The sequence below is a fragment of the Chrysochloris asiatica genome, unplaced genomic scaffold, assembly GCF_000296735.1.
Source record: "Chrysochloris asiatica unplaced genomic scaffold, ChrAsi1.0 scaffold00055, whole genome shotgun sequence".
In the NCBI taxonomy this organism is placed as follows: Eukaryota; Metazoa; Chordata; class Mammalia; order Afrosoricida; family Chrysochloridae; genus Chrysochloris; species Chrysochloris asiatica.
The window spans coordinates 4,908,517-4,922,440 of NW_006408573.1; the positions used below are offsets into that span (position 1 = coordinate 4,908,517).

Sequence of the window (13,924 nt, forward strand, 5' to 3'; positions counted from 1 at the left end):
ACTTAACTAGTCTTTCCTTGCCTCCAGGTCCCCAGAGGCTCTGCTTCTTCATACCTTCAGGGTCACTGTCCACCTCTGGAGATAAGGACTAATTTACAACCATCCTAGAGTGCAGGCTGAGCCCCAGAACTGGTCTGCAATAATTTGGTGAAGAAGTACAAGGGGGCTGGCTGTAAAAAGTTCGTGCAAAAATTCCATTGTCTTTTAATGCCATTTTTCTATGAACTGTTTGAAGCTCCCTGGTATAGGTCCTTGGAACCCTGATGGTAAGATTATGAAAGCAAGGCTGTGTGTTAATGGCTTTATGTTTCCCCTTTCTCCTAACCCTAACTGTATTTATGGAAGGCCAACCAACCAGCTTCTATATTGTCAACTCCAACGTATAGCAACTCCATGCGTTTAGTAGCAGAAGTGTGCTTCAGAGGACTTTAATGTTTTAATGACTGTTTGTTTTGCAATAGATCACCGGGCCTTTCTTTTCCAGCATCTCTGGGTAGATTTGAATCTCTGAACATGTGGTTAGCAGCCAAGCATGTGAATGCTTGTGTCACCCAGTATACCATTTGGAGGGCACTCAGTATATAATAGATGAATGAATAAATGAATGAATGAACCTTTGTCCCCACCTCCTTATACATGACCCATGTATTGCCACCTTCTAGGCACAAGTTCACAGACACCTTCCCCACACCTGAGCACCATGCTGGGGTTCTCCTGGCGACTGGCTGGGTGTTAAGACCCCTCCCTCCTCCACCCCAGGGATCACCTCCTTTCCCCATGTAGACATTGTGAGGCTGGGCCTCCACTCCAGCCTGCACCTGGCAACCTGCTCCATCTCTAAGCTTCTGTTTATTCTAGAAGTGCTGAGTCACTGGGCCATCAGCGGGTGCCAAAGAGAATTAGCACAGGAAATTAGCTACAATAAAACCCCAGAAAGTAGGCCAAGGGCAAAGGAAAGTGTTTCTTGCATGCCCCAGCCTCTACAACACACTCCCCCATCTCTGTCATGGGACAGGAGACTTGTCACAGATAGATATGTTGATGGGCTGAGGAAAGGCCTCACATGCTCTCCTAGTGCAGGTCAAAGAGCGTGGATTTGACCTTTCCTTCCCTGGGCCTCATTTTTCCTCTCTGTAAAGGAAGGCTGGGCTGTTCATCAAGCTCTAAGATTTTTTTCAGCTCTAATTTTATTTGACGGAGCTCTGGTAGCATAGTGGTTATAAGTTGGGCTGCAAACCTCAGGGACAGCAGTTCAAAACTACCAGCTGTTCCACAGGAGAAAGATGAGGCTTTCTGCTCCTGTAAAGATTTATAGCCTTGGGAACCCTATGCAGTGTCTCTATGAGTCAGAACCGACTCCATAGCACACAACAACAACAACAACAACAACAACAACAGTTTTACTTGAAATGATGCCTTGTCTGCACTGGGTGTCCGATTGCTTATCTGCAGTTGGGAGTAAACATTCTTGTTTTCCTATCAGCACAAGAGAACTTGGAATCCTGATAATATGTATGACAGTTGTATGAGAAACTCCCCCAAATGCCATGTGTCACTGGGAGAGAACTGAAATATTGGAAAACTTGTCGGGTTTCCCATGGTCATGCTGTCTGACCCTGGTTAAGTAAAGAAAGTTCATTTGCTATGAACTCAATTCCCAACTCATGGTGATCCAACGTGTGTCAGAGCACGGTTTTCAGTGGCTGACGTTTTTAAAGTAGATTACCAGACCTTTCTTCTGACGTGTCCTTAAAGGGACTTGAACCTCCAACCTTTAGTTTAGCAGCCAAGTGTGTTAGTCATTTGCCCAAAGGAGTCCTGAGACCCCTGAGGTTCACAGTCCAGTGACTTGAGCCCTGGTACCCCACCACAAGCTGCCTTCATCCCCTCCTTGTCTGTGCCCCAAGACTTACGGGCAGCCGGCTTTTCTTTGTCAAGTCAGTGGGAGTGTAGATATTTAGGTAAAGGCAGTCTTCAGCAAACCTGAGGGGGATGCTCTCCTTTCTGTTGGTGAACAGTTCTGATAACACCTGTGCAGCCACTGCATCTTGAGAGCACCTGGAGTGGGGGGGAAGAAAGCACTGAGGGGCTTCAACCAGGTCTGAGGGCTGCTGGGGTGGGAGGAGGACGGTGCAAAGGGACTGAAGCAGGGAGACTGGGACTTAGTGCTGTGTCCCACTCAAAATGCCATTTCTTAGAACTTCTCTGAAGGAAATATTGATGGTGCAGCATAAATATTTAGCTATAGAATGCTCATTACAGTGTTATTTATACAATCAAAAAACATCAAAAGACTAAAAAAAAAAAAAAAATTAGTAGCACCAAATAGGAGATTGGAGAAATAAATTGGTAGTTCCAGCGTCTAATGCAGTGCAGTTGTTAATGGCAGCCTAGGACATTTATCACGACTTAGGACAACATCCGGAGTCCTGGTGTGGCGCTGTGGGTTAATGCGCTAGATTGCAAAGCCGTTTGAACTGCAAGGTTAATGGTTCAAGTTCACCAGCTGCTCCTTGGAAACCTGATACAGGGTCGCTATGGGTTGGCATCGATTCGACGGCACTTAACAACAACAATAACAGGACAATGTCCAGGATCCACTTAACAGTGAGCAAAACAGGAGGCCAAACTATCTGTAGAATGCGACTCCGCCTCCAAGGGAGAAAGTAGTTATGCAACACAAAACGCAAAAATAACCCCCCAAAAAAACCAAAAATAAACTGAAAAACATATTCTAAAATATTCATCGCAGTTCCCTCTGGGTGGTAGAATTGCATATAATTTTAATTTTCTTATCTCTCCTTCTCTTGTGTGTGTGTGCTTTTAAAAACTTTTCTATAATGAATAAGTGTGGTACTGCATTTGTAATCAGGAAATAAAAACTGAGTTATATGTATATATACATTTTTTTAGAGGAAAGGAAAACAAATGAAGAAGGCAGCAAAAGGCTGGGTCCCCAGAAGCATCTGAAGTGGTTGGTATACCTGCCCCAGGTCCCTAGAGCAGCTGGAGGTCAGCCAGGAAACCTTTGTCTTTGTGGCCAACTTGGCTCAGGTGACTGGGAAAAGTGGATCGTTGTTGGGGGCACCTGGGAGTTGATAGCTGGCCAAACCCGGTCGGGGCTCAAGGCTGGAAAAGAACTGAGTCATTGCTTTCAATTCCCCTCACCCTGTCAAACCATTTATCATATTCTCTCACTTTACAGGAGTCCTGGTGGGTTAATGCGCTGGATTGCAAGGTCAGTTTGAACTGCAAAGTCAGTGGTTCCAGCTCACCAGCCGCTCCTCAGAAACCCTATACAGGGTCGCTATGAGTCAGAACCGACTCGACAGCACTTAACAACAAACAACAACAATCACATTACAAATGAGCACTGGTGGCACAAGCAATTGGCCCATAACCTAGGGGTCAGCTGTTCAGATCCACCCAGTGGCTCTGTGGAAAAAAGGCCTGACGAGCTGCTTCTGTAAAAAGTCCAGCCAAGGAAATTCTCTGGACAAGCTCCATGGAAATGAGTCTAGCTTTAGTTTCTAGACATATTACATAATTTATTAATTAACAACCATATCGTTTATATTGTTGTTGTTTTTTAAACCTGCCTTCCCCTGTTCATAGAATACAAGCTCTATGAACATTGAAACTCATTTTGTTCACTTTATGAATCCCAGAAAAAACTAGGAGCCTTGACACTTTTTTGCATCACTTGGAGACATACATTTCTACCCAAAGATGTCAAAGCTACACCCCCAGCGACTTACATAGGAGGGTACGAGGTGGTATTCTTCACGAAGTCCCAGGGTTCAGCAGGCTGCGGTGGAGTGAACCTCAGGGGTCCAAGAGGGGGCTTGGCAAAAGGGATTCCCAAGAAAACAGCCACAGGCTGAGTAAACCCCTCCAGGCTGACATACTTTCCCCGGACTCTGCCATACACAGTGTCCACCACAGGTGCTGGGTGTCCTGCTGGACAGTGGGAGGAAATAAAGATGTATCAGAAGTGAAAGGTTTGAATAAAGCAACTTACAAACTGATAGAAACGCTTTATGGTGCTTTGATCTGGCATGTCCAGTCTGTTGCTGTCTGGTGGCGGTCCTGAAAACTGGCCTACATTCCCAGTGTGGGACCCTGGCTTCCATTTCCAGAGGAACAAAGCAGATCTTGTTCAGCCATTTCTACATTGGACTCCTGATCTGCCTGGGGGCCGCGCCTGAGTATGATGTTAGCTGTGGGTTGTTCATGTTGTTATTAGGTGCTGTCAAGTCCGCTAGAATTCACAGTGACTCTGTGCACAACAGAATGCAATATTACCTGGTCCTACCCCATTTTCACAATTGTGCTTATGTTTGAGCACATTGCTCCAGCCACTGTGTCCATCCATCTCCTTTCTGGGGGTCTTTTCCCCTGACCCTCTACTTTTTGAAACACAATGTTCTTCTCCAGGGACTGGTCCCTCCTGACAACGTCCAAAGTACGTGAGACCAAGTCTCATCATCCTTACTTCTAAGGAACATTCTGGCTGTACTTCTTCCAAGATACATTGTTTGTTCTTCTGATAATCCATGGTTCTTTCAATATTTGCTGTCAACACTATAATTCAAATGCATCATTTCTTCTCTGGTCTTTTTCACTCAGTGTCCAACTTTCACATGTGTATGAGGCAATTGAAAATACCATGGCTTGGGTCAGGCACACCTTTGTCCTCAGAGTGACTTCTTTGATCGTTAACTCTTCAAAGAGGTCTTTTGCAACAGATTTGCCCAGTGCAATACATTGATTGTGAGTCGCTATGAATTGGAACTGACTCCACGGCACATAACCATTACCACCACCCCTTCATCATGTTCTTAATTTACTCAGAAGTCTATAGAGACTGAATGCAGATGGGTGGTTTCCAGGAAGTGAGGGAAGAAGACACTAGGGGGCGGGGGACTGCTTAGTGGGTAAGGACTTTTTGTTTGGAGTGATGGGAATTTTAGGAACTAGATCAAGGTGGTAGTTGCACAACATTGTGAATATGCTAAATGCCATTGAAGTGTTCACTTTAAAATGATTCATTAAAAAAAAAAAAACACTTTTCATTGTGAATTGAGTGACGGTTTACAGACAAGATCATCAGCTTTACATTCAACAAACCATGTATCTACTTTGTTTCATCTCAACGATTACAATCTTCTCTGTGTAACATAAGTTACCCCATTTCCGCCCTGTGGCTTCTATTTACATTCCACCCACCTTCCCATCTCTCCTCAACTTTGTCTTTAGGAATATGTTGCCCTTTTGATTTTGAGTGATTGATCATTCCATGGTGAGCATGCCTAATTATTAGTTTTGCTGTTCCCCTTGACTATAAATCTATCTACTGCTTGGCTGAAAGTTGGGCCAGGAGGGTGAGTTCTTTTCCAGACATGAAAGGTGGTTGAAGGCCATAGTCTCGGGTCCCTGAAGTCTCTTTCTGGCCGGTAAACCTGATCTACTTCTATTATCATTATTAAATAATTTTGAGTTTTGTCCCACAGTTTCTCCCACTCTATCTGGGACCCTCTAATGTGATCCCTTTCAGAGCAGTTGACAGTGGTAGCGGGGCACCATCTAGTTCTTCTGGTCTCAGAGTCATGGAGACTGATGTTCATGTGTTCCATTAGTTCACTGGACTGATTGATTCCAAACCTCATCAATTCTTCTCACTCTTCTGTCTTCCGCACATGGAGAGACCAATAATTGCTGCACCTTAGATTGCCACTCAGAGGCTGCTCAACCAAGTAAAGTGTAGAACATTGTCTTTGTGGACTATGTCATACTAATTGACCATGGTGTCCCCTGAGACTATGGTCCTAAGTCCCCAGACCCAGTCACTGATTTCCTTAAGATGCTTGATAATATCTAGAAGTTTTAATCCTTTTGCCGGCTGTATGCACCACCACACTCAATTGTGTTTGCAGGAGAGGTAAAATACTCATGTGCAAATAACCTGTTTCAAACTCATATATTTGTGGGATATATAGGTATATCTGCAGTGTGGCACTGTGGGTTAATACACCAGACTGAAAAATCACTTTGAACCATAAGGTCGGTGGTTCAAGCTCACCAGTTGCTCCTCAGAAACACGATACAGGGTCATTATGGGTTGGGTGGAATTGACATGAGTATATATAGATACCATTCTTCCTTACCCAGTCGGCCCATGTCTCAATCCAAGTATCTACACACAGAACACTGTTGCTCCAAGGTTGTGTATATATCACCATTTACCTCTACCCCCTTTAGCCCATGTACACCTCCCTGTGTCTTCACCTGTCTTCATCATTCTTTTGCCACCCTCCCTCTTTTTGTATATTGTCCTCCGTGTTCACCTGAGCTAACATGTGCCTACCCACTAGCCAGTGAATTACTCTCTTCTTCCTCCCACCTCTGGTAACCATCAGAATAGATTTCTTTTAGTATGAAAACCTTTTCTTAAGTTTTTACAATAATGGACTCATACAATGTTTGTCCTTTTGTGATTGACTAATTTCACTCAATATAATGTCCTCCAGGTTCATCCATGTTGTGAGGTGTTTCGCAGATTCGTAGTTATTCTTCAACGTTGCATAGTATTCCATTGTGTATATGGACCAAAGTTCGTTTACCCATTCTTCCAAACAATTGTTAATTTCATGCTGTGTGTACTTCACTCCAATAAATTAGTTTAAAATACATGTAAATAACTGCAGAGAGGCAGACTGTGACATTTTGTTTTCCTCCATTAGGATCCTGATGCTGAGCAGCATGCTGAACGAGAGGAGGAGCAAGAGGTGGTCTCCATTCTCAGAAGTCGTGACCCTTGCAGGATACCTGCAGGGGAGTCACAAGCAAACCTGACGGTGACTCTGGGAAGTGTCCAGTGAGAGGTGGAAGGAAGTGCTGTCTCTCCTTGTGAGGAGGTGGCTCTGCAGCAGAGACTAGCAGGAGGGAGAATATGGACACAAGAAGATAAAAGATGGGCTATAATGCTTTAAAGGAGAGAGAAGAATGTGCTGAGGCTCTGAGACAGCAAACTACAAGAACTGCCGGGAAGGGCGAGTGGCTGGGTTGGGCCAAGCGGAGCCTTTGAGGGATCAAGCACCCTGGAGAGGTGTGTCTCAGGGAGGGCCTCTGATGCTAGCCTCCCCAGTGGAGTAATGAACAGAGGAACCATTCTGGAATAAGGGAGGGGGCCTTCTAGCAGCTCTGAGCAGTTTCACCCAGAGGGGAGGGAGCCTGGGGATCAGATTCCAGCCCACTCCTTTTCCATTATTGTAAAGCACACAATTCTTCTCTCTTGAGTTGAAATTCATCTCCCTGCAGCTTTCGCCCATCAGCTCTGGCCCCACCTGCTCTGGGACTGGGACTGAGTGACTTTACCAACCTTTCATGTGACTGGCGGCATTCAGCCCCAGTGGTCTCCCTGTGTTTAAATGTCCATTCTAATCTCCTGCCCTCCCAATCGCTTCCCTATGTGTACAGGCAAGGTGTCCACAGCTCCTCAAAGTGTGGGCCCAGAGCTGAGAAGAATAATACAGCTCAGGACTAATCAAAGAATACCTAGTGATAAGGGACATTTTCCAAACAAAACAGGTCACAACACAGCATCATGTCTGAAGCAATTAATAGTCAATCCCATACTGGGGATTGACTTGGTTGTTTTCTTTTGTAGCTGCTGCTAAATGATTACAAATAAGTATTGCTACTAGGAGTCTAATTCATTCTAAACAAAACATGTTTAAGCATGTCTGTATGGTTAGTGGATAGCTGCAGATAAGTTCTCTCAGTAATACATTTGTCTTAGTCTTGTTAGGTGCCTTCCAGAACGAAAAGAAACAGTCAGGAGAATGGCTTCCCAGGGAATCTGCTGGGCCAATCAAATTCAAGGCAGAAAGATCAGCTCAGAAGGTTATGGGTTATGGCAACTGTTTTGGGAGATTCCAAAGGAGAGTTCTTGAGAGAAGTTTTTCAAAGGACATAGGTTGATTTTAGGGCCTTATTACACAGAAGTTTTCAGAAAATTGAAAACTGCATTGGTGAGAAAAAGACCAGGAAAGTTGAACTGAGGAATTTTGTCCATCATGACCACAAATGAGGGCTATCCTAGGAGAATTTTGCTGGGAAACTTTACCCCATCCACCCTACAGCCCTGATCTTGCTCTTCTGACTTCTTTTGGTTCACCAAACTCAAAGAACATTTAAAAGGAACATGATTTGAGTACTTCGAGGATGTCAAAATTTGCTGTGTGGATGTGTAAAATGAAGATTCTGTGATGAAAGACGAGAGAGAAGAGTACAGAAGTAGATGGAGGGTATGCTGAGGACCAATAGCTTCCCGTTTTGACACCTTTGTTTAAGAACGGTTTCTAAGATTTTATAGCAATACTTTTTGAGTTACTCTTGTTTTAATTGGAAACTTAGCAGCAATACGTTTTGTAAGTTCTACAACTCCAATTCACTTTTAGTAAGCCTCAGAACAGCCCTGATAGATACGTGTTAATATGCCCATTTTACAGATGAGGCAAATGAGAAAACATCAACAGCATGTGGACTTTGTAAAGATGGAGAGAGGGTGCAGGAACCAGCTTATATAAAGAAATGTTCCAGTGTGGTTCCTTTCTTACTAAGCCTCACACTCAGCCCCATTCTCTAACTGTGTCACGCTCACAACAGTCATGAACTCTCTCTCTCTCTCTCTCTCTCTCTCTCTTTTTTTAACTTTCTGTTGTGAATTGGGTGCAGGTTTACAGAGCAGACCAGTTTCCCATTCAACAATTCGTATGGATTTCATTTCATCTCATTGACTGCAACCCCCCCCCCCCCACCATGAATCACACTTATCCTGCTTCCTCTCCATGTTTACTGTTGCCATTCCTTCTTCCTTCCTAACTCTTCTGAACTTTGTTCTTGAGTAAATGCTGCCCTTTTTAATCTCAAATGGTTGAATCTTTTAAGGTGTGCCTATCTCCCTAGTGTTTTGTTCCCCTATTGCTTGGCTGAAAATTGGGATGAGTTCATTTCCAGACTGGAAAGGAGACACAGGGATCTTTTATGATTTTGAGCTTTGTTTTACATTTTCTTCCCACTCTATCTAGGACTTTCTGTTGTGATCCCTTTCCGAGTGGTCTCTGAGCCATGGAGACGGATGTTCAAGTTGCCCATTGGTCCATTAGACTAATTATCTCCATGCATCTTTAGTTCCCATCCCTCTTCTTTCCTCCAGACACGGAGAGACCAACAGTTGTGCCTTAGATGGCTGCTTAAGAGTTTTTAAAGACCCCCAGTTGCTGCTCACTAGAGTTAGATGCAGACCTTTGTCTTTGTGGACTATGTTATGTCCTTTGACCTAGATCTCCCCTGATGGTGGTTGGTGGTGGTTATGTGCCGTGAAGTCGGTTCAAATCTTTATGGAGCATATCAAGATATCGAGATATACCCCAGGCCCAGCTACTCATTCCCTCAAAGTACTCTCTTTTGTGCTCCAGAAAGAAGAGAAAATCCAGCTGGGGCCAAGGCTGTCAGCTCCAGTGACCGGAGCCTTTGGGCTGAATTCAGCAGCCAGTCAGAAGTGTCACCCTGGGAATGCAGGGGTGTGGATCACTCTGGGACCACACTGACCACTCCTCCATCAAAGGAGGAGTCACCAAATGTTGCAGCAGAAATTGTTATTTATAAAATACCAACACAATTATAACAACAAAAAACATTTTTTGTAAACCCAACTTAAATGTATCAATATACCTACAAGGGTATAACTCCATGCAAATTTAGGGTTGGACCTTTCTAATGTTCTCTGGCTAGAGCTGTTATTATTACCAATGACAACGACACTTTGAATCCCCTGCTTTTTATCTGCACAAACCACAAACCTGCGCCGTTGTTTTCCCTGTTGCTGATATTTTATAGTCCTTGGTTTTGTCCAGTTTTCTGGTGTTTCAGGTATAATATCATTGTAGTTAGTGTTTGTAAGTCTAAATCAATGATTTTTTGAGAAAGAAGTTGTGATAAAAGCAAAAGGAGAAGAAATTTAAAACACTTCCATTCAATTACTAATAACGTAGCTCAATGTAGATTTTACAAAACAATTGTGTTCTTACTCGTATTCATATAATCAAAGAAATATTCCATTTAAGCAATCTACAACTGTATTTATCACATATTATTGTACGATTAAAGTTTAAAGACATAGAACTCAGGACTCTGGCTGGTCTGGTACTGGAGGAGGTCTGTGGGGGAAGGCAGGTGACATCATGAGTGGCCACACTGGATAACAACAACCACAGTGACGCCTCTGGAATCAGTGACAGATTCCAGGGCCCAACTGTCCATGACCTTGGGCAAGTACTTTTTCCTGTCTGAGCCTTAGTTTCTCCATCTCTAAAATGGCACATAAGCATTCTGAGGTTCCTGGCTTTCCCTCGTAATGTCTCACCCCTTTTTTTCAATGCTGCTTCTATGTCAGGCACTATCTTAAGTGCTTTGGAAACAATAGCCTATTTCATTTTCACAACAGTGCAGTGAGGTAGTTCCTGTTACAATCTCCCTTTTAGAGATGAAGAAACTGAGGCACAGAAAAGTTTAGAACACACAGCTAATAAGTGCTAAACTGGGATTTGGACCCAAGCAGTCTGGCTTCAGAGGCTGCTCTATTAATATTCTGTTAAGCCATTCCTTAGTACACACTGATGAAGATCAAAGTCTTCAGTATGGATTACATTTCACTATAAAGAAAGCAACAATCCTCACAACTGGATCAATAAACAACATCATGATGAATGGAGAAATTATTGAAACTGTCAAGGACTTAATTTTACTTGGATCCATTATCAATGTCCATGGAAGTAACAGTGAAGAAATCAAACAACATAGTACATTGGGTAAATCTCTGCAAAAGACCTCTTTAAAGAGTTAAAGAGCAAAGATGTCACTAACCCAAGTCATGGTAGTTTCCATTGTCTCACATGCATGTGAAAGCAAGAGAATGAATAAGACCAGCGAATTGGTGCATTTGAATATGGTGTTGGTGAAGAAAATTGAATATACCCTGGACTTCCAGCAGAAGGAACAAACCCTATTTTGGAAGAAGTACAGCCAGAGTGCTCCTTAAAGGCAAGGAGGGCAAGGCTTCATCTCATATACTTTGGACATGCTGTCAGGAGGGACGCGTCCCTGGAGAAGGAACACCATGCTTGGTAAAGTAGAGTCAGTGAAAAAGAGGAAGACTCTCAATGAGACGGACTGACACAGTGGCTGCAACAATGGATCAAACATGGGAAAGATTGTGACGGTGGTCTCAGACCAGGCAGGGCTTTGTTCTGTTGGGCAAAGAGTCATTCTGAGTGGGAGTCCATTCAATGACACCTAACAACAACAGCAAGTCATTCCCCATGACTTAGTCATATCTAGACTAATATAAGTCCTCATTTGTGAAATATGAGGCAGTTCTTTGATACCTATGAGTGGGTTGGGGTCACAGGATGCTTATCCTCCCCTCCCCTGGAAGGCCCAGGGGACGCTGGGCCGATGTTCCAAGTTGGAAAGGCATTCATGCCTCGTTAACAGAATGGAACTTGTCACCTCTCTAGAGGTGTATATAAAGTATCTTGGTGTAGGATAAATGTTGATGGATACCACGAAGTTGGCAGTTCAAACCCACCAGCCACTCATTGGAAACCCTATACAGGGTCACTATGAGTCAGAACTAACTAGAAAGGACTTAAAAACAACATATACGTTCTCATAGGTATAGTATGTGCCCTGGCACTGTAAAGGAATGCCACTGAACAGTTTCTATTAACCAGCTGTGAGAGATCATTTAGCAAGTTAAAGCTAATATTTAGTATTTTCAAGCTTCCATGCATCAAGGCAGACTGTGTCATCTCGTTCTGCTGAGTATAGAAAGAGAAGAAACTGGAGGAAAAAGTAAAAAAGGGCTTTAAGCACACCATAGACCAACTTTCATCAGTGAAAGGAAGAAAAGTGCAGTTGTAAAAAGTTTCATGTAGTGCCATCGTGTGCTAAATAAAAGATGGATGGGTTTTATTTATATTTTGAGCTGCTATTATGCTAAAGTTATCTAAAAGAAGGGTGTTAGATGTTTGGAGAGGGACACAGATTCAGGGCTTGCCATGGGCACTATTTCTGTAGATATGCCCCTCTGGACTGTGTTCTATACATAACTCTACCTACTTCTCCGAGTGAATAAAGAAGACCAAAGAATCGATGCTTTTGAATTATGAAGCTGAAGAATATTGAAATACCATATACTGCCAGAAGAACAAACAAACGTGTGCTGTAAGAAGTGCAGTCAAAATGCTCCTTAGAAGAGATGATGGAGAGACCTCATCTTAGGTACTTCGGACTTGTTATGAGCAGGTACCAGTCCTTGGAGAAAGGTATCATGCTTGATGAAGTGGAGCATCATGGGAAAAAGATGAAGACCCCACCACCCAGAAAGATGTACTGACACAGTGGCTGCAACAATGAGTTCAAACATAACAGCATATGTGAGGATGGCACACGACTGGGCAGTGCCCACTCCATGGCACCGAACAGCAACACTATTCCCCAAACAAGGATTTTAAGTTGTGTGCTCTAATACTGATATTTCAGAAGCACTCACCCTGAACTGTAGCAGCGGTAAGGGAGGCCAGGACCAGAGCAAGCAGTCTCATCATGGAAGAGCTGCTGCTTTTGTGGCCAGCAAGGTTCCCGGTCTTCCAAGGGTCTTCTGGTCCCTCCCCAGGGCACAAGCTCCAGACCGGTCACCAAATGCAGATATAACTTTCAAAGCTCTCCCTCTCCTAAACACCACTCTGGGAGTCTGTTGGGGCGTCTTAGTCACGCCTACTGAGAATTTAACTTCTTATCTAAGCAGTCCAGACCAAACTCTCTTATTACAAAAGTCATGAACTTGCCAAACAACTTGTTACATAAGGGTTTCGCTTTTTCTGGACTTTAACTTTAGTGCCCTGTGCACTTCCAAAAGGCAGGCAGAAGCTTGGTAACAAGGGGTAAGCTTTGATCGGATAGAACCCAGAACAAACTTTACAATTGTTAGAGCAGCTCCCAGTCCCATGACTACTGGGTAATTGAAGACAAATCTCTTAACTTCCCTGAGCTTAAATTTCATAGAACTGTAGGCTCTCAAGTTGGGAGATATCTTAAATTTCATCCACTCCCCCTTCTGTAGCCTAAATAAACTTTACAATATTCTTGCTAGATGATCTAGTGCCTCTGAAGGCAGGGGTGTATGCACAGACTGTTTTTACAGTAAAAAAAATCCATCTTCCCTAGTCCCGGATTCCACTCATGCTGTCTTTATATTCATTCAGTTTTGTTTTGTGAATTTTTAAATTGTGATTTGTGGAAGGTTTGTAGAGCAGATCAGTTTCCATTCAATAATTCATATGCATTTTGTTTCATCTCATTGACTACAGTCTCTACAATGTAACATCATGTGCCCCACATCCTCCCTGTGTTTCCTGTTTCCATTCCTCTGACTTTCTTAACCTTCTAAATTTGTTCTTGGGTAAATACTGCCCTTTTGATCTCAAAAGGTGCGTGTACCTCACAAGTGTTTCTGTTCCCCTTCTAAACCTGTCTATTGTTTGACTGAAAATAGAGCCATGGGGTTGTGTTCAGTTCCAGACCTGAGAGGTGAGTAAGGGTTACAATCTTGGAGGTCCTACCAGTTTCTATCTGACCAGTAAGCCTGCTCATTTTTTTTTTTTTTTTTAATGTTTTATTGTGAAATATGAGATCGTTTACATGGGAGAACATTAGCTTTACATTCATTCTATCGTATATCGTTTCATTGCCATGGTTACAATCCCCTCCATGCATCACCAACCAACCAAAGGGTATACACTACAAGCCTGCCCCTGTCGTCAGCACACAGCCCCTCTCCCTATCTGGACCTAAAGTC

The 13,924-nt window shown here is 43.4% G+C and overlaps 1 protein-coding gene across 2 annotated transcripts in view; it reads right to left on the reverse strand.

Moving 5' to 3' along the window:
• CES1 (carboxylesterase 1) overlaps positions 1-12,671 on the reverse strand; it is a 38,036-nt gene extending 25,365 nt beyond the window's left edge. Inside the window, exons 1-3 of one of the 2 annotated variants that reach the window (XM_006863529.1) lie at positions 12,620-12,671; positions 3,759-3,957; positions 1,914-2,058 (exon numbers count right to left, since the gene is read on the reverse strand). In XM_006863529.1, coding sequence (XP_006863591.1) covers positions 1,914-2,058; positions 3,759-3,957; positions 12,620-12,671 — 396 coding nt within the window. Of the gene's footprint in view, positions 1-1,913; positions 2,059-3,758; positions 3,961-12,619 lie in introns of both variants that reach the window. The other variant, XM_006863528.1, reaches the window with a different exon arrangement.
• Positions 12,672-13,924: the final 1,253 nt, after the last annotated feature.